The 21216-nt window shown below is 41.5% G+C and overlaps 1 protein-coding gene across 14 annotated transcripts in view; it reads right to left on the bottom strand.

Annotated features, from left to right (window-relative positions):
* Window positions 1-16883: 16883 nt before the first annotated feature.
* ENPP3 (ectonucleotide pyrophosphatase/phosphodiesterase 3) overlaps window positions 16884-21216 on the bottom strand; it is a 98286-nt gene continuing 93953 nt past the window's right edge. For 13 of the 14 annotated variants that reach the window (XM_077904859.1, XM_077904856.1, XM_077904861.1 and 10 more), the window contains one exon: window positions 16884-17140. In XM_077904859.1, coding sequence (XP_077760985.1) covers window positions 16970-17140 — 171 coding nt within the window. In that variant the 3' untranslated portion in view covers window positions 16884-16969. The remainder of the gene's footprint in view (window positions 17141-21216) is intronic. The other variant, XM_077904867.1, reaches the window with a different exon arrangement.

Raw genomic sequence — 21216 nt, 5'->3', positions numbered from 1 at the left:
ACATGACCCAGGAACTCCCTAATTCTGAGCCAAGGACAGGGGGTCTTGTTTTGTTTTTAAAATGTGGTTAAAAATAGACATCACCTACAATGGAGCATTTTAGCCATTTCTAAGCCTAGAGTTCAGCAGTATTAGATACGTTCACACCTTCCTCGCCACGTTATCTTTCCATTCCATTTTTTAAATTTAAATTTAAATTTTTTAAAAATTTTATTTTCCTCATGAGAGATACACAGAAAGAGAGAGAGGCAGAGACACAGGCAGAGGGAAAAGCAGGCTTTCCGCAAGGAACCCAATGCAGGACCTCATAACTGTTGTGCCCAAGATTGCGAATTTGAGAAACCACCAAGGAGCCGACACCAATGCAAGTACATGAGGATTTATTTACAAGCTCAAGCTTGGGTCCAAGTATACCCGACACAGCGGAGCAGGGACTTGGACGCAGAGGTGGGTTCCAGCTTAGTTTTAGGGGCTGGTCTAGGGGATCTCTGGAAGGGGGGGAGGAATTTCTCAAGTTCTGTTTATATTCTGATATGGGGCTTTCAAGGACATTGAGGTCTGTTCTCATTCTGATATGGGACTTTCTGCCACTGGTGTTGAACTGTTCTCATTCTAATATGGGGCTTTCTGGGTTGTTAAGGTGTTTTTTCCTGTAACTGAAGTAAGGTAAAGTTCAGCTCTTATTCACAGGGGCCTGAAATGGCTATACTTGTGCTAACGCTGAACTTAAGGTGGAATGGCCTTAATTTTCTCGGCCTCCACAGAGCCAACACCAATGCAAGTACATGAGGGTTTATTAACAAGATCGAGCTTGGGTCCAAGTATACCTGACACAGTGGATCAGGGACTTGGACCCTGAGGTGGCTTCCAGCTGGGTTTTTATGGGCTGGCTTAGGGGTAAGGTGGGGTTTTTCAGTAAGGGTGGTGGTGTGAGAATCTCCAGTAAAGAGGTCTCACAAGCTCTTGCTTCCTTATTCTGATAAGGGTGTGCTTTGTGATTTTGCCTGTAGCAGAGGTAAGGTAAAGTTCAGTACCTGGTCACAGTGGCCTGGTCACAGTGGCCTGAGATGGCTGCCGAAGCTACAATGGCTGTACTTGTGCCAATGTTAAACTTGAATGGCCCTAATTTTCTCGACCTCCACAAGACCCTGGGATGACTCCCCAAGCTAAAGGTAGACGCTCAAGTCCTGAGCCACCCAGGCGCCCCATACATACTTAATTTTTTAAAAGTTCGTTCATTCATTTTTCATTATCTCTAGACCCAATGGAGGGCTCGAACTCACGACCCTGCCTGAGATTCAGAGTTCAGTGCTCTTCAGACTGAGCTGCCCAAGTGCTCCTGCCATTTCATTTTTTCAAGAACCCTGAGATCATGGCTTCAGAGTCACCATTTGTCCAGTGAGGCCCACCCTCCCCACCCCTCCATGCGGAGGTGACATCTCTCGGGCTGGTTCATGTTTGTCCATCATCCTTCCTCCTTTTAGTAGACAGAAGGTGGCTTGTGAAACAGCCAGTGACTATGTCGAATGAGACTGAGGATTTTCTTGGGAAATGGGTGCGAGAGGGAAGACAATTCAATGTAGAACCAGGAAACTATTGGTATTGTTTTAGAGGAAAGAGTGTGCTTGCTGGGCCCTCTACCCAAGGTGGATGAGTCAGAACTGTCCATAGCCAGGCTTCCCTTAGTCTTTCGCCTTTACCCCTCCATGCCTGTGTTTGACCTCTGAACCCTAAGGCACCACTGTCATGTGTTTAAGTCCCCCTAAGACTGAGCAGGCCACACCATGCCATGCCCTTCATGCCCTCCCAGATGCATCCCCACTCCTGGAAGGCATTAGAGTGAGATGTCATCCTCTACATCGAGGATAGATTCCCAAAGGGTTTATCGTGGTTTCCTGGGTTACGAAACCAGGATTTGGCACCCAGACAAGGGGAGTTCTTCAGACATCCTCTTTCTCCTTCCCTTTCCCTGGTTCCCCGCCCCCCACACACACACAGTTTGGAAGCTGCTGCCTGAGGGTTGGGGGAGTTGAAGAAAGCCATTCAATGGAGAGAAGTCCCAGGCTGTGACTATAACAGACAGCCTTGTGCATTTAAATGAAATGACTGAATGAGGCCCATTGGAATGGATCATCCTGAACCTCCCTTCAGCTGCCAGCCACCCTCAACCGTACCCCCCAACCCTGAGTCCTCCAGTGGATTTGGGAATGGAAGACTGGATGTGTGTGTGCATGCGCACATGTGTTAATATGTATGCACCCGCTGAGGGTGGTGGAGCATGCTCACTTTGGCTCAATTCATTCAGGGAATGTTCTGTTGTTTCTGCTTTTGCCACTTGTATTGCAAGTGCATTGCATTGCATAGTGCATTGCAAGTATTGCATAGCTTTTGCAATGAGCAAAGCTAAACTCCTCCCATTGCTTAGTTCTTAAAAAACCTGATTTTCCTGTTTTCTTGGTGAATGGACTGACCCATACCCTCCCATCCCACCAGACCCCTTGTTCAAATACTTTCACTGGAAGAGTTCTTTCACCTCATCCAGAAAACAACAGCCACCCACACCCACCCATTGCCACAGATATGCAACAAACAAAACAGAAATCCAGCTGGCCTCCTTCTGCCTCAATCTACTGTAGAGAGTCATTGTCTTAAACATGCCTTAGGCTCAATGACTTGATGCTGTCTCCCTTTCTCTGGCACAGTTCCATCCCCCATTGGGCCCATATGATAATTGCATGACCACACTGCTCACGGGAGCTGGAGACAATATGCTAAAGTGACCTACACACCAAGGTGCCCATAAACATGGTCCCCAGAAATCTTTGACATTCACATTCCTTTGCTGAAATCATTGCTCTGGAAACTCCAGCATTTATAGCCGATCTTGTCCATGTTCTTCTCACCTACACTCTCTCTCTGTTCGCCTGTTATTTTGCCCAATTGTTCACAGAGAAATTAGATCCCATCCTGCAAGAGCTGAATTTGAATCCTCTGCTCACCCCCCAGACAGAAAAGAATATGCACAGGTCTGCACCCATCTTACGCTTCTCCACGGTGGCAGAAGAAAATGTGCGCGCCCGCCCTCCTCCTGCCAAAAGTCAAATCTGAGATAAGACTTGGATATAAAGGAATCTGAAATACATTTTTGGAATATGGACTTATTTATTTATATATTTATTTATTTATCAAAGATTTTGTTTATTTATTCATGGGAGACACACACAGAGAAAGAGACAGAGACACAGACACAGACACAGACAGAGGGAGAAGCAGATTCCATGCAGGGAACTTGATGTGGGACTCGATCCCAGGACCCCGGGATCACACCGTGGGCTGAAGGCAGGCACTAAAGCACTGAGCCACCCCGGTGTCTCAAACTATAGACACTTTTAAGAAGTAGCGGCAACAGAAAAGAAACCCATGCAACCCCCACCCCCAACAGGTGGAAGGAGGGTGTGCTGACTCCCCTCCCTTTCATCCCGAGAAGCACACCCCCTCCCATGCCCCTGGAAGGTGTCTTGGAGGAGGTGCCAGGAGGGGATGAATGACATTCTTGTCTTCAAGGACAGGACGTTGAGTATGAGCATGAGAATTCTGGACAGACAGTTCTTGTTATTAAAAAAGAAAAGAAAAGAAAAAAAAGAAAAGAAAAAAGAAAATCCTTATGTTCTTTTAGCCTCCCCACATAGTTGAGTTCCTCTTCCAATCTCTCCTCCTCGTTCAATCCAATAGACAAGCATGTAGGGTTTGCCACTCCTAGGGCCTTCGTTTGCTCAGGAGGGCTGTGCCACATGAAGTTTGTTGGGGACAAACTCGTCCATCCCTTTTCCTTGTTCATCGGTCTGACGTCAAGGTCGTCCTCTGGGTCGGGCCCCAGGCGCTGATGGGGGGAGGTCAAGGTGGTGCCCCAGAGACGCCATCCTTTCCGGTGTCTTTGGTTTGGACCTCCTTCGTGGCCTTGCTCGCTCCCTTCGGGGTGCTGCCCCACCGGCTGAAAGCCGCCATCTCCAGGAAGGTCCTGGAGAGGGGCAATGCCTTTGCGAGGGACACACACTCTTACAAAAGGACCCAGCAATCCCACTCCTGGGAATCAGTCCCGGGGAACCCAGAGGAGGCGATAGCGGAGCGCCGCCGCTGGTCTCTGAATCTTCTAGCTTGTTGAGGTCATGTGTACACCCATCTGACGCAGTTCTGGCACTCGGGACACACGCCAATCCTGTGAGGAGGCACAGGCTCCTCTGACCGAACCACAGCCAGGTGCCCTGCAATACGTGCCCTTGAAAAACCAACATGAGGTCTTCACCTGTGACCTCTCTCCTGCTGAGCAGCCTTCTGCTCAGATGCCCTCAGAGTGGAGAAAATACCCATAATGCACATAGTTTAGCCAACTGAGGAAGGATTCCCTTGAAAGAAAACACTTCAAGGGGATCCCTGGGTGGCTCAGTGGTTTAGCGCCTGCCTTCAGCCCAGGGCTTGGTCCTGGAATCCGGATCGAGTCCTACGTGGGGCTCCCTGCATGGAGCCTGCTTCTCCCTCTGCCTCTCTCTCTCTCTCTCTTTCTCTCTGTGTCTCTCATGAATGAATAAATAAAATCTTTAAAAAAGAAAAAAGAAAACACTTCAAGTGTCTGATGTTCAGTCAATGCTTGGAACTAATAAGTGATTTTAGTAAAGTTGCAAGATACGATATTAATTTTCAAAAGTCAATCACTTTTCTTTATGCCTGCAATGAATAAGTGGGATTTGTATCACTTACATTAGCAACCCCCAAAATGACATACTTAAATATAAATCTAACAAAATATTTACAAGATCTAAATGAGGAAAACTAAAGTGGTGAACAAAACAAAGAACTAAATAAATGGAGAGATACTCCATGTTCATGAAGAGGTTTCAATATTGTTAGAGTGTTAGTCTTGATCTATAGATTCAAAGCAATCTCAGTCAAAATCCCAGCAAATCTTTTATGGATATTAACAAACTCATTCTAAGTTTATAGAGAGGCAGAAGATCCAGAACAGCCAATATGATACTGAAAGAAAAGAACAGAGTTGGAGGATTGTTGCTACCCAACTTCAAGATTTATTAGAAAGCTGGGGTAATAAAAAGAGTGGTACTGCTGCAAGAACACACAAATAGATTAATGGAACATAATAGAGAGCCCAGAAATAAACTCACAGATATATAGTCAACTGATCTTTGACAAAGGAGCAAAGGCAATACAATGGAACAAAGATAGTTTTTTTCCACTTTAACAGTCCTGGAACAAGTGGACACTCACATGCAGAAAAATGAATCTAGATACAGACCTTACACGCTTTATAAAAAATTAACTCAAAATGGATCATATACCTAAATGTAAAATGAAAAACTATAATACTTTTAAAAGATAACATAGGAGAAAATCTAGACGGTATTGAATTTGGTGATGACTTTTTAGATACAGTACGAAAGTCCCAATCCACAAAAAAAATAATAGCTAGACTTCAGTAAAATTAAAAAATTTTGCTCTGCAAAAGACAATATCAAAAGAATTAGAAAACAAGCCACAGACTAGGAGAAAATAAATTTTTTAAAAAAAAAATCTTATTTAAAAATAGATTTAAGACCTTAACAGACGCCTCACCAAAGACTATAGCAAATAAGCATATGAAGGTTCTCCACATCATATATAATCAGAGAAATGCAAATTAAAGCAACGATATACCACTACACACCTATTGGAATGGCCAAAATCCAGCCAGAACGCTAACAACATCAAAAGCTAGCAAGGATGTGGAATGACAGGAACTTTGTTTTTTGGGTTTTTGTTGTTGTTGTTGTTGTTGTTGTTGTTGTTGTTTTGTCATAGGAATGCAAAATAGTAGAACCACTTTGGAAGACGGTTTGGCAGTTTCTTACAAAACTAAACAGGGGCACCTGGGTGGCTCAGTTGGTTAAGCATTTGCCTTTGGCTCAGGTCATGATCTCAGGGTCCTGGGATTGAGCTTCCAGGTAGGCTCCCCATTCAGTGGGGAGTCTGCTTCTCCCTCTCACTCTGCTCCCTCCCTTTATGCTCTCTCTCTCTCCAGTAAAAAAATAAGATCTTAAAGAACTCAATATGCTCTTACCATATGATCCAATAATTGTGCTTTTTGGTATTTACCCAAAGGAACTTAAAATTCATGCCCACACAAAAACCTATATATGAATGTTTATAGCAGCTTTATTCATAATTGCCCAAGCTTAGAAGCAACCAAGGTATCTTTCAATAGGTGAATGAACGAATAGATGAGTATATCCAGACAATGGACTCACTTTTTTTGTACATGTAGTTATAAATATGAGTAGAGATACAAATAGAGATATCCTAGACAAAAATATGTAGATATAGATTGCACTTTTGTTGACAAAGGGGTATAGATGCAGTGATACTCCAGAAGTAATTAGGGCACCAGCACTCACTAAATGGAATCAGAGCTCCTTGGAGAAATGGCTGACTCCAGAGTTAGCACAGGGAAGTATAAGAGGAGCCTATACCTTTTTTGTATCAAAAAATAAGGAGGTGCTCGAAAAATGATGAAGATATGTCAAAGAACACAAGAGTTCCCTTAATGGAGCTCCCACAGGCCAAATCTGGGGCAATTTGAGTACTAAAATAAGTAACAATTAGGGATGCCTGGGTGGCATTTTTTTCTCATTAAACTTTTGTTATAATGGGTCTCAAAATTCTGTGACAGATTTTTGGTCAAGTTGTTTCCATTAAAAAGTACTGATTTTAAAAACTAATAACTTAAAACTGCCACACACGCACACACACAAAAAAAAAGGTTCACAAAACATTCTCCTTTCCTTCTGAAGGTTTTACGATGCATTGTTATCATTAACCAGTCTTTTACTATTAAACTTAAATGGCCAATTGACACAAACAGTTCTGAGACCATTCTTCCACCACTGATTAAGACTGGGGTGGCAGGGCAGCCCCGGTGGCGGTGGCGCAGCGGTTTAGTGCCTCCTGAAGCCCGGGGTGTGATCCTGGAGTCCCGGGATTGAGTCCCACATCAGGCTTCCTGCATGGAGCCTGATTCTCCCTCTGCCTGTGTCTCTGCCTCTCTCTCGCTCTCTCTGAATAAATAAATCTTAAAAAAAAAAAGAAGAAAATACTGGGGTGGCAGGTATTGGGGATAATATTCATTTAGCCTTCTGAGCTTTCTGGGCAGACTTGGTGACTTTGCCAGCTCCAGCTGCCTTCTTGTCCACTGCTTTGATGACACCCACAGCAACCGTCTGTCTCATGTCACGAACAGCAAAACGACCCAGAGGAGGATAGTCAGAGAAGCTCTCAACACACATAGGTTTGCCAGGAACCATATCAACAATGGCAGCATCCCCAGATTTCAAGAACTTGGGACCATCTTCCAGCTTCTTTCCAGAACGACGATCTATCTTCTTTCAGCTCAGCAAACCTGCAAGCAATGTGAGCTGTGTGACAATCCAGCACAGGTGCATATCCAACTGTTAAGTTGAGCATCTGCCTTCAGTTCAGGGCATGATTCTGGAGTCCTGGGATTGAGTCCTACATCGCGCTCCCTGTGAGGAGCCTGCTTCTCCCTCTGCCTAGGTCTCTGACTTTCTCTCTCTGTGTCTCTCATGAATAAATAAATAAATCTTTAAAAAAACAAAAAGTAATGATTATAGTGTATTTTACTTCATGGGAATAAAAAGAATCTAGGAGTCTGTACAAATAAACAAATAATGGCCAAATGAACACATAAGAAAGGAACACTTTTCCTTACAGTAGAATGCTAATAAATGTAGAAGGAGTAGTGGCAGTTTAAGAACCCTTTTGCAACTATCATAGCAAAAAATTAATCAGAAAGAATTATTAAGTATTAAATAATTATTAAAGACAGTGGGTGATTTAATGAACCAGGAAGTTTATAGGGTCTCAGGTATCCCCAACAAATAACTTATAAATTATAGAGGGGAAAATACTATCTTCACAGAAGGGAAGCCAGGTGAACACCAACTTAACCAACTGATCAAATTTGGCATCAGTAACTGGCATAATTGAACATCTTGTACTTCTTGATACAAAGCGTTGGGAACACACCATCACTGATGTAGTGTTCCTGCCAAAGATGCAAAACATTGATCCAATTGTGAGGCAATGTCAGAAAACCCAATTTGAGGGACAGCCTACAAAATAAATGACCTAGACTCATCAAAATTGTCAACATTATTTGGTAAAGCCTGATTTTACGTTAGAATAGACCAAAGTGGAAAGAAAACAAAGCATTGAACAATTCTGTTTTGGATCCCAGAAAATAATATAAAGGACATTACTGAAAATACAAGAAAATTTGGATTAGACCTATAAATTAAATAATGTCATTCTACAAACATTAAACCTCCCAACTACAGCTTGATCTTAGGAAATACAAATTGAAGTTTTAGGGATAAATAAGTGTGATAACTAGCATGTACTCTCATAAACTTTGGGGGGGGGGAGACTATATGTATAGTATAGTATAGTATATGTATATATGCATATATATATAGTGAGGATATTAACAATTGGTAAAGCTGGGTGAAGGTTATACAAGAGTTCTTTATAACAATCTTGTAAACTTTCTGTATCTTGGAAATTCTAAAAATGTTTTCCAAATGCAACTAGCTTTATTGTCTACATTTTCAGATTTTTAAAAAAATAAAACAAGCTCATTGTAAAAACTTGACTACATAAAGTTGTAAAGTAGCAATTTCAAAGCCCCTGTGATTCCATGATCTGTCAAATAATTGATATCCTTCCTTCAAAATGATTTCACACATACGCACTTCTTTTTAATAGGATAATGGTTATTCAAAAGGTATAATATCAGGGATCCCTGGGTGGCGCAGCGGTTTAGCGCCTGCCTTTGGCCCGGGGCGTGATCCTGGAGACCCGGGATCGAATCCCACGTCGGACCCCCGGTGCATGGAGCCTGCTTCTCCCTCTGCCTGTGTGCGTCTCTGCCTCTCTCTCTCTGTGTGACTATCATAAATAAAATTAAAAAAAAGATATAATATCACAAATCTCTATGCAAAAACCTTCAGTTTTTCTGACTGAAATTTGTATTTGTGTTGAGTACTCATTTGATCTAATGATAGAAAATGATCCAGTCACTTTCAGAGAAATTCAGAAACAATAAGGACATTCAGAGTTAAATTCAGTTCAGGATTGCAACCATCCTGCTGCATTCGTCTCCTCACGGTGCAGTCTAAATTCAGGTGATCTTATTTAATTTCCTGGCGGTGATGAGGCAGAGGAACATGAACTGGAGGAATTCTATGTATATTCAGGGTTTTAATGTTTCTGATTTAATGTTCCAGGTAATTATAAATAGTTTAATTTGTGTCTTACAGTTTTCACTGCACAATTTTTTAAACTAAATCCTATAAGTGGAAAAAAATGTTAAAAACAAAACAAAAAGTGAGTGGCACTTAAACTAACCAAAGCCTCTGTCCCCTGGATGACAATCATCTGGATTACTAGTCTAGCAATCCAAAAATCTGATCAATGGTATTTCCTCTCAAAAAGTATCGGATCTCCTTGATTAATACGTTTTGAAAAATTAAAGATAAACAGAGTCATTTTTAAAAGTTTTAGATAATACCAAAAGGTCACAAAATAAAAAATTTATCTCCCTCTCTTTTTTATTACCATTAATTCCTACCTCTCCCCTACCCAGCTTTATTATAAAATCAGGGATTGACGAATGATAGCCCATCTGTGGTTTGTTTGCTTATTTCTTTAAATAAAGTTTATTGGAACCAAATCTAGCCCTCTGCTTCTTTTTTGTAAATAAAGTTTTATTTAAACCCAGCCACTCCAACTTCTTTTATCTATGACTTCTTCCTTGATTTAATGGCAGAGTTGACTGTAGGGGACTGTATGGCCTAAGACATTTTATCATCTGCCACCCCTTTTTTTATTTTGTTCATTTATGAGAGAAAGAGAGATCATGAAGGAGGGGAAGCAATGGAGAGGGAGCGGCAGACACCCCACTGAATGGGGAACCTGGACACAGTTCTCCATCCTAGGACCCTGAGATCATGACCTGAGCCAAAGTCGGATGCTTAACTGACTAAGCCACCCAGATGCTCCCTTAAAGAAAAAGAGCTGACCCCCAAGACATGACAGCATGCTATTTTACCTAGTTCTTTTAACAGTAGACATACATTCAATATAGAGGTCTACTTCTTTCTTCATAGTATTGGAATAGCATTATTCCATTCCATTGTTTAAACAAATTCCATAATTTGTTCAACCAGTCTTTGAGGTTGTTTTCTGGTCTTTCCTACTGTAAAAGATCTGTTGACAGTTTTTACAAGTAAAATTATTGAATGAGGTAATGTGTTTCTTTTAATAAATATTGTCTAATCATCAAATCTAACATCTTATACAACCTTCACCAAAGTGACACTTCTCTTGCTCTCCCTTCTGTTTAGATCATGCTGGACAGAGAAATATAGCCAAAGATTATAAATGAGATAAGAAATCTAATAAGGGAGAGGGAGGAGCAAGATGGCGGAAGAGTAGGGTCCCCAAATCACCTGTCTCCACCAAACTACCTAGAAAACCTTCAAATTATCCTGAAAATCTACGAATTCGGCCTGAGATTTAAAGAGAGACCAGCTGGAATGCTACAGTGAGAAGAGTTCGCGCTTCTATCAAGGTAGGAAGACGGGGAAAAAGAAATAAAGGAACAAAGGCCTCCAAGGGGGAGGGCCCCGCGAGGAGCCGGGCTGAGGCCGGGGCGAGTGTCCCCAGGACAGGAGAGCCCCGTCCCGGAGGAGCAGGAGCTGCACCGACCTTCCGGGGCGGAAAGGGGCTCGCAGGGGGTTGGAGCAGGACCCAGGAGGGCGGGGATGCCCTCGGGCTCCCGGGGACACTAACAGCACCTGCGCCCCGGGAGAGTGCGCCGAGCTCCCTAAGGGCTGCAGCGCGGGCGGCGGGACCCGGAGCAGCTCGGGGGGCTCGGGGGCGGCTCCGCGGAGGGGGCTGCGGGACCGGAGCAGCTCGGAGGGGCTCGGGCGGCAGCTCCGCGGAGGGGGCTGCGGGGCGGGAGCGCGAATCCACCAGCGCAGGCCCCGGGAGCACAGGGCGCCGGGACACAGCCCAGGATCCGGCCTCCCCCGGGACAGGCAGAGGCCGGGAGGGCCCAGGACAGCAAGGACGCTCCTGCCCCAGCTGAGCAGATCAGCGGCCCCGCCCCGGAGCCTCCAGGCCCTGCAGACGGAGTTCCTGCCGGAGCTGAATCCAGGTTTCCAGAGCTGCCCCGCCACTGGGGTTGTTCCTCCTGGGGCCTCACGGGGTAAACACCCCACACTGAGCCCTGCACCAGGCAGGGGCACAGCAGCTCCCCCAACTGCTAACACCTGAAAATCAGCACAACAGGCCCCTCCCCCAGAACACCAGCTAGACGGACAACCTCCAGGAGAAGCCAAGGGACTTAAAGTACACAGAATCAGAAGATACTCCCCGGTGGTTCTTTTTTTTTCTTTTTGTTTTGTTTTGTTTGTTTTGTTTTGTTTTGTTTTGTTTTGCTTTTTGATTTGTTTCCTTCCCCCACCCCCTTTTTTTCTCCTTTCTTTTTCTTTCTCTTTTTCTTCTTTTTTTTTTCGTTTTTTTTTTCTTTTTCTTCCCTTTTTTTCTCTTTCTCTTTTCTTTCCTTCTTTCTCTCCTCTCTTTTTCTCTTTTTCCCAATACAACTTGCTTTTGGCCACTCTGCACTGAGCAAAATGACTAGAAGGAAAACCTCACCTCAAAAGAAAGAATCAGAAACAGTCCTCTCTCCCACAGAGTTACAAAATCTGGATTACAATTCAATGTCAGAAAGCCAATTCAGAAGCACTATTATACAGCTACTGGTGGCTCTAGAAAAAAAGCATAAAGGACTCAAGAGACTTCATGACTGCAGAATTTAGAGCTAATCAGGCAGAAATTAAAAATCAATTGAATGAGATGCAATCCAAACTAGAAGTCCTAACGACAAGGGTTAACGAGGTGGAAGAACGAGTGAGTGACATAAAGACAAGTTGATAGCAAAGAGGGAAACTGAGGAAAAAAGAGACAAACAATTAAAAGACCATGAAGATAGATTAAGGGAAATAAACGACAGCCTGAGGAAGAAAAACCTACGTTTAATTGGGGTTCCCGAGGGCGCCGAAAGGGCCAGAGGGCCAGAATATGTATTTGAACAAATTCTAGCTGAAAACTTTCCTAATCTGGGAAGGGAAACAGGCATTCAGATCCAGGAAATAGAGAGATCCCCCCTAAAATCAATAAAAACCGTTCAACACCTCGACATTTAATTGTGAAGCTTGCAAATTCCAAAGATAAGGAGAAGATCCTTAAAGCAGCAAGAGACAAGAAATCCCTGACTTTTATGGGGAGGAGTATTAGGGTAACAGCAGACCTCTCCACAGAGACCTGGCAGGCCAGAAAGGGCTGGCAGGATATATTCAGGGTCCTAAATGAGAAGAACATGCAACCAAGAATACTTTATCCAGCAAGGCTCTCATTCAAAATGGAAGGAGAGATAAAGAGCTTCCAAGACAGGCAGCAACTAAAAGAATATGTGACCTCCAAACCAGCTCTGCAAGAAATTTTAAGGGGGACTCTTAAAATTCCCCTTTAAGAAGAAGTTCAGTGGAACAATGCACAAAAACAAAGACTGAATAGATATCATGATGACACTAAACTCATATCTCTCAATAGTAACTCTGAATGTAAACGGGCTTAATGACCCCATCAAAAGGCGCAGGGTTTCAGACTGGATAAAAAAGCAGGACCCATCTATTTGCTGTCTACAAGAGACTCATTTTAGACAGAAGGACACCTACAGCCTGAAAATAAAAGGTTGGAGAACCATTTACCATTCGAATGGTCCTCAAAAGAAAGCAGGGGTAGCCATCCTTATATCAGATAAACTAAAATTTACCCCAAAGACTGTAGTGAGAGATGAAGAGGGACACTATATCATACTTAAAGGATCTATTCAACAAGAGGACTTAACAATCCTCAATATATATGCTCCGAATGTGGGAGCTGCCAAATATATAAATCAATTATTAACCAAAGTGAAGAAATACTTAGATAATAATACACTTATACTTGGTGACTTCAATCTAGCTCTTTCTATACTCGATAGGTCTTCTAAGCAAAACATCTCCAAAGAAACGAGAGCTTTAAATGATACACTGGACCAGATGGATTTCACAGATATCTACAGAACTTTACATCCAAACTCAACTGAATACACATTCTTCTCAAGCGCACATGGAACTTTCTCCAGAATAGACCACATATTGGGTCACAAATCGGGTCTGAACCGATACCAAAAGATTGGGATTGTCCCCTGCATATTCTCGGACCATAATGCCTTGAAATTAGAACTAAATCACAACAAGAAGTTTGGAAGGACCTCAAACACGTGGAGGTTAAGGACCATCCTGCTAAAAGATAAAAGGGTCAACCAGGAAATTAAGGAAGAATTAAAAAGATTCATGGAAACTAATGAGAATGAAGATACAACTGTTCAAAATCTTTGGGATGCAGCAAAAGCAGTCCTAAGGGGGAAATACATCGCAATACAAGCATCCATTCAAAAACTGGAAAGAACTCAAATACAAAAGCTAACCTTACACATAAAGGAGCTAGAGAAAAAACAGCAAATAGATCCTACACCCAAGAGAAGAAGGGAGTTAATAAAGATTCGAGCAGAACTCAACGAAATCGAGACCAGAAGAACTGTGGAACAGATCAACAGAACCAGGAGTTGGTTCTTTGAAACAATTAATAAGATAGATAAACCATTAGCCAGCCTTATTAAAAAGAAGAGAGAGAAGACTCAAATTAATAAAATCATGAATGAGAAAGGAGAGATCACTACCAACACCAAGGAAATACAAACAATTTTAAAAACATATTATGAACAGCTATACGCCAATAAATTAGGCAATCTAGAAGAAATGGACGCATTCCTGGAAAGCCACAAACTACCAAAACTGGAACAGGAAGAAATAGAAAACCTGAACAGGCCAATAACCAGGGAGGAAATTGAAGCAGTCATCAAAAACCTCCCAAGACACAAGAGTCCAGGGCCAGATGGCTTCCCAGGGGAATTTTATCAAACGTTTAAAGAAGAAACCATACCTATTCTCCTAAAGCTGTTTGGAAAGATAGAAAGAGATGGAGTACTTCCAAATTCGTTCTATGAAGCCAGCATCACCTTAATTCCAAAGCCAGACAAAGACCCCGCCAAAAAGGAGAATTACAGACCAATATCCCTGATGAACATGGATGCAAAAATTCTCAACAAGATACTGGCCAATAGGATCCAACAGTACATTAAGAAAATTATTCACCATGACCAAGTAGGATTTATCCCTGGGACACAAGGCTGGTTCAAGACCCGTAAAACAATCAATGTGATTCATCATATCAGCAAGAGAAAACCAAGAACCATATGATCCTCTCATTGGATGCAGAGAAAGCATTTGACAAAATACAGCATCCATTCCTGATCAAAACTCTTCAGAGTGTAGGGATAGAAGGAACATTCCTCAACATCTTAAAAGCCATCTATGAAAAGCCCACAGCAAATATCATTCTCAATGGGGAAGCACTAGGAGCCTTTCCCCTAAGATCAGGAACAAGACAGGGATGTCCACTCTCACCACTGCTGTTCAACATAGTACTGGAAGTCCTAGCCTCAGCAATCAGACAACAAAAAGACATTAAAGGCATTCAAATTGGCAAAGAAGAAGTCAAACTGTCCCTCTTCACCGATGACATGATACTCTACATAGAAAACCCAAAAGTCTCCACCCCAAGATTGCTAGAACTCATACAGCAATTCGGTAGCGTGGCAGGATACAAAATCAATGCCCAGAAGTCAGTGGCATTTCTATACACTAACAATGAGACTGAAGAAAGAGAAATTAAGGAGTCAATCCCATTACAATTGCACCCAAAAGCATAAGATACTTAGGAATAAACCTCACCAAAGATGTAAAGGATCTATACCCTCAAAACTATAGAACACTTCTGAAAGAAATTGAGGAAGACACAAAGAGATGGAAAAATATTCCATGCTCATGGATTGGCAGAATTAATATTGTGAAAATGTCAATGTTACCCAGGGCAATATACACGTTTAATGCAATCCCTATCAAAATACCATGGACTTTCTTCAGAGAGTTAGAACAAATTATTTTAAGATTTGTGTGGAATCAGAAAAGACCCAAATAACCAGGGGAATTTTAAAAAAGAAAACCATATCTGGGGGCATCACAATGCCAGATTTCAGGTTGTACTACAAAGCTGTGGTCATCAAGACAGTGTGGTACTGGCACAAAAACAGACACATAGATCAGTGGAACAGAATAGAGAATCCAGAAGTGGACCCTGAACTTTATGGGCAACTAATATTCGATAAAGGAGGAAAGACTATCCATTGGAAGAAAGACAGCCTCTTCAATAAATGGTGCTGGGAAAATTGGACATCCACATGCAGAAGAATGAAACTAGACCACTCTCTTTCACCATACACAAAGATAAACTCAAAATGGATGAAAGATCTAAATGTGAGACAAGATTCCATCAAAATCCTAGAGAAGAACACAGGCAACACCCTTTTTGAACTCGGCCATAGTAACTTCTTGCAAGATACATCCACGAAGGCAAAAGAAACAAAAGCAAAAATGAACTATTGGGACTTCATCAAGATAAGAAGCTTTTGCACAGCAAAGGATACAGTCAACAAAACTAAAAGACAACCTACAGAATGGGAGAAGATATTTGCAAATGACATATCAGATAAAGGGCTAGTTTCCAAGATCTATAAAGAACTTATTAAACTCAACACCAAAGAAACAAACAATCCAATCATGAAATGGGCAAAAGACATGAACAGAAATCTCACAGAGGAAGACATAGACATGGCCAACATGCATATGAGAAAATGCTCTGCATCACTTGCCATCAGGGAAATACAAATCAAAACTACAATGAGATACCACCTCACACCAGTGAGAATGGGGAAAATTAACAAGGCAGGAAACAACAAATGTTGGAGAGGATGTGGAGAAAAGGGAACCCTCATACACTGTTGGTGGGAATGTGAACTGGTGCAGCCACTCTGGAAAACTGTGTGGAGGTTCCTCAAACAGTTAAAAATAGACCTGCCCTACGAGCCAGCAATTGCACTGTTGGGGATTTACCCCAAAGATACAAATGCAATGAAACGCCGGGACACCTGCACCCCGATGTTTCTAGCAGCAATGGCCACGATAGCCAAACTGTGGAAGGAGCCTCGGTGTCCAACGAAAGATGAATGGATAAAGATGATGTGGTTTATGTATACAATGGAATATTACTCAGCTATTAGAAATGACAAATACCCACCATTTGCTTCAACGTGGATGGAACTGGAGGGTATTATGCTGAGTGAAGTAAGTCAGTCGGAGAAGGACAAACATTATATGTTCTCATTCATTTGGGGAATATAAATAATAGTGAAAGGAAAATAAGGGAAGGGAGAAGAAATGTGTGGGAAATATCAGAAAGGGAGACAGAACGTAAAGACTGCTAACTCTGGGAAACGAACTAGGGGTGGTAGAAGGGGAGGAGGGCGGGGGGTGGGAGTGAATGGGTGACGGGCACTGGGTGTTATTCTGTATGTTAGTAAATTGAACACCAATAAAAAAATAAGTAAAAAAAAAAGAAATCTAATAAGGTAGGTATAACACAGCACAATCTCTGCAAAACAAAAAAAAATGACTTCAAAATAAAGTTCACATTTGCATAGATGAAAAAGTGAAAAGGAATGAAATCACACCACATGGCTTTTTAAGGAGTTAAGGAAAAATAGAAAGTTTTATTTTGTGATTATTTAACAGGAAAGAATCATTTATATTCTCCCAGAATTCATTTATATATTAGGTTAAATTATAGTTTCAAATGTGGGTAAATATGTCTTTAGTTGCAAAATTTCAGAGACAGGCTGTGCTTTTTCCTGGTAAAAGTCCAGCCCAGTAAGAAGTTCCACATCACGGACCCGAGCAACATGGGCTTGCCATCTTTCTTCAATCCAAACGGCTTCTGGTTTACCTTCCTATAAAAGAGAAACAAAAGACTGTTTTTCATGGGGCATTATTTTTCATTCACAGAAAAATCTTTTTATCATTTAGAAAGTTTCCTTTTGCCTGGGAGTTTTTTTAAATTATTTTTTATTGGTGTTCAATTTGCCAACATATAAAATAACACCCAGTGCTCATCCTGTCAAGTGCCCACCTCAGTGCCCATCACCCAGTCACCCCCACCCCCCACCCACCTCCCCTTGCACCCCTAGTTCGTTTCCCAGAGTTAGGAGTCTTTCACGTTCCGTCTCCCTTTCTGATATTTCCCACTTATTTTTTCTCCTTTCCCCTTTATTCCCTTTCACTATTTTTTTATATTCCCCAAATGAATGAGAGCACATAATGTTTGTCCTTCCCCAATTGATTTATTTCACTCAGCATAATACCCTCTAGTTCCATCCACATCAAAGCAAATGGTGGGTATTTGTCGTTTCTAATGGCTGAGGAATATTCCATTGTATACATAAACCACCTCTGCTTTATCCATTCATCTTTCGATGGACACCGAGGCGCCTTCCACACTTTGGCTATTGTGGACATTGCTGCTATAAACATCGGGGTGCAGGTGTCCCAGCGTTTCACTGCATCTGTATCTTTGGGGTAAATCCCCAGCAGTGCAATTGCTGGGTCATAGGGCAGATATATTTTTAACTCTTGAGGAACTTCCACAGTTTTCCAGAGTTTGCCTGGGATTTTTATTGCCTTAAATCTTAACTTGATATAGCTTAATTTTGTGGTTTACTAAAATAAAAGGAAAGCAAAAGTATACTGTAGCAAATACAGACCACCACAAAGTCATAAAATTCATCTATTTTAATATATACTTCAGGTAGAAAAGAAATAAGATCTTATAGATGAAGTTAAATCCCCAATTCAGCACTAATCATTATCACGAGTCCATGTGAATTCAGCCTGTTTTCTTTTACTGCACATCAATATATACTACATAGTATTGACTTCAGAGTTTTCAAGGTTATGTGATTATAAGTGATAGTGTATAATTACTTTCTTGGTCAGTATTATGTTTGCAATCTATCCATAGTGATATATCTAGAGCTAGTTAAATCATTTGTTATTAGCTGTGGCTTATGATAGTGTTTTTTTTTCATTGCCGTAGTGATAGTATTTTTGGCATTACAAATTAAATGGTGATGAATAACTTGGCACATGTCTCCTATATTCAAGAATATGAGTTTCTATGAGTGAAAAATCAGTGAGGGTGACAAAACATGAGAGACACCTAACTCTGAGAAATGAACAAGGAGTAGTGGAAGGGGAGGTGGGTGGGGGGTTGGGGTGACTGGGTAATGGGCACTGAGGGGGGCACTTGGCAGGATGAGCACTGGGTGTTATGCTATATGTTGGCAAATTGAACTCCAATAAAAAAATTTTAAAAAAAGAATATGAGTTCCTAAGATCTATAAATGGACTTGCTAGATCATCGAGTACATGCAATTTTAATTTTACCAAATTTAAACTCTCCATTCCTCAAGGCGTTCATATCAATTTACACTTGCCTTGACAGTGGAGGATAATACCTGTTTACCCACATCCTTGCCATATTATGATGCGAAATACTGTCCCATCTCTGTTTGATTTTATTACCCCAAGTATCATAATAGCAGAGTATCTTTTCAGGCATTTCTTGGCCACCTGACTTTTAATAGGCTTTTTACTACATAAAAGTTAAGTTGGTCATTTAAAGCCATGGATTTCTACATATTTTCTTATTCTTTATATAGTAATTTTCTGATATTCACATGGTATTGTTTATTTTCATTTAGATTCTTTTAAAGTAAGAAAATCTAAAATTTGTTTAATTAGATGAGTGTTTTATGACTGTCATGTGACTTCAGCGTAGTTATTTTTTACATATGCAGGCTTTAAAAAGGCAGCTATTATTTGACCTAGAGGAAGTTTAAGAGGAAAGTACTGCTTGTGTATAACCTCTCAAGCACTTCTGTGTGGGATTCACGATGTGTGTTAATTTTGTAAAACAGATATGCTGTGTACTAATTTGAGCTCATATTTCCAATGGGAATCAAATTAATTCTTTTCTCCTGCTTTTACTATATCCCATTTCAGCTGCATTTAATATTTTTATCATGTTTTTTGTAAAGTTCTCTCCCACTTGATTTATATTGCTCTGTTCTCTCATGGCTTATTTGGTATTTAGCCAACTAAATATTTACTCAACATCTGACTCGGTCTACCCTCTTTTAAAATTGCGATTCAATATACCTAAAGCACAACACAAAATTATATCTAGGCAGGGGGGTGGTACTCAAGTCCTTTAATATCAGCTAGTCCACCTGTACCACCAACCTGAACAGACGCCAGCAAGAGTCAACTCTTACTATACTCGTGCATCCCAACAGGAGAGCAGCCTTGCATACATACAGTTTTTATGGGCTGTATTTAAATACAATTGATCCTTGAACAACACAAGCTTGAGCTGTGGGGATCCACATACATGCAGATTTATTTCAATAAATACAGTGCAGAACTACAATGGTCTTCTGCTTATGATTTCCTTCCTTCCTTCCTTCCTTCCTTCCTTCCTTCCTTCCTTCCTTCCTTCCTTCCTTCCTTCCTTCCTTCCTTCCTTCCTTCCTTCCTTTTTCTTCCTCCTTCACAAGCAGGAGGAACAGCAGACAAAGGAAGAGGGAGAAGCAGATTCCCTGCTAAGTAGGGAACCTGATACGGGGTGGGATCCCAGGACTCTGAGATCATGACCTGAGCTGAAGGCAGATGTTTTTTTTTTTTTTTTTTTTTTTTTTTTGAAGGCAGATGTTTGACTGACTGAGCCACCCAGGTACTCCTCCTTATGATTTTCTTAATAATATTTTCTTTTCTGTAGCTTACTTTATTTTAAGAATACAATATATGAGACATAGAAAATATGTGGTTATCAGCTGTTATGGTATTGTAAGGCTTCCAGTCAATAGTAGGCTATTAGTAGGTAGATTTTGAGGAAGTTAAAAGTTATGCATGGATTTTCAACTGTGGGGGGGTCAGTACCCCTAGCCCCCATATTGTTCAAGAGTTAACTGTGGGGATGCCTGGGTGGCTCAGTGGTTGAGCGTCTGCCTTCGGCTCAGGGAGATCCTGGAGTCCCGGGATTGAGTCCCACACTGGGCTCCCTGCATGGAGCCGCCTCCTCCTTCTGCCTAGGTCTCTGGCTCTCTCTCTCTGTGTCTGTCATAAATAAATAAATAAAATATTAAAAAAAAAAAAAAAGAAAAAGACTTAACTGTGTATGTGTTGCAAGTATTATATACCCCTAAAACAACTCACTGTTACATGTTTGAGGCATTATCAGTTTCAGTATTTTTCTACCCTAACTACTTCCTTGTTTTCTCCCCTTAACCACATACAGTCTGGTTATTGCTGCTACCACACTAATGAAATTGCTTTGGCAAGGATAACCTGAGTGGATTTTTTTAAGACCTTCTACTTAGTTGATCCCAAGCTTCTAAAATTTCTTCTTTTTTCCAACATGCATATGAGAAAATGCTCTGCATCACTTGCCATCAGGGAAATACAAATGAAAACTACAATGAGATACCACCTCACACCAGTGAGAATGGGGAAAATTAACAAGGCAGGAAACAACAAATGTTGGAGAGGATGCGGAGAAAAGGGAACCCTCTTACACTGTTGGTGGGACTGTGAACTGGTGCAGCCACTCTGGAAAACTGTGTGGAGGTTCCTCAAACAGTTAAAAATAGACCTGCCCTACGAGCCAGCAATTGCACTGTTGGGGATTTACCCCAAAGATACAAATGCAATGAAACGCCGGGACACCTGCACCCCGATGTTTCTAGCAGCAATGGCCACGATAGCCAAACTGTGGAAGGAGCCTCGGTGTCCAACGAAAGATGAATGGATAAAGATGATGTGGTTTATGTATACAATGGAATATTACTCAGCTATTAGAAATGACAAATACCCACCATTTGCTTCAACGTGGATGGAACTGGAGGGTATTATGCTGAGTGAAGTAAGTCAGTCGGAGAAGGACAAACATTATATGTTCTCATTCATTTGG

The sequence above is a fragment of the Canis aureus genome, chromosome 7 (genome assembly GCF_053574225.1).
Source record: "Canis aureus isolate CA01 chromosome 7, VMU_Caureus_v.1.0, whole genome shotgun sequence".
NCBI lineage: Eukaryota > Metazoa > Chordata > Mammalia > Carnivora > Canidae > Canis > Canis aureus.
Note: the sequence above shows the minus strand (reverse complement) of the source record. Positions and strands in the feature narration are given on the sequence as shown.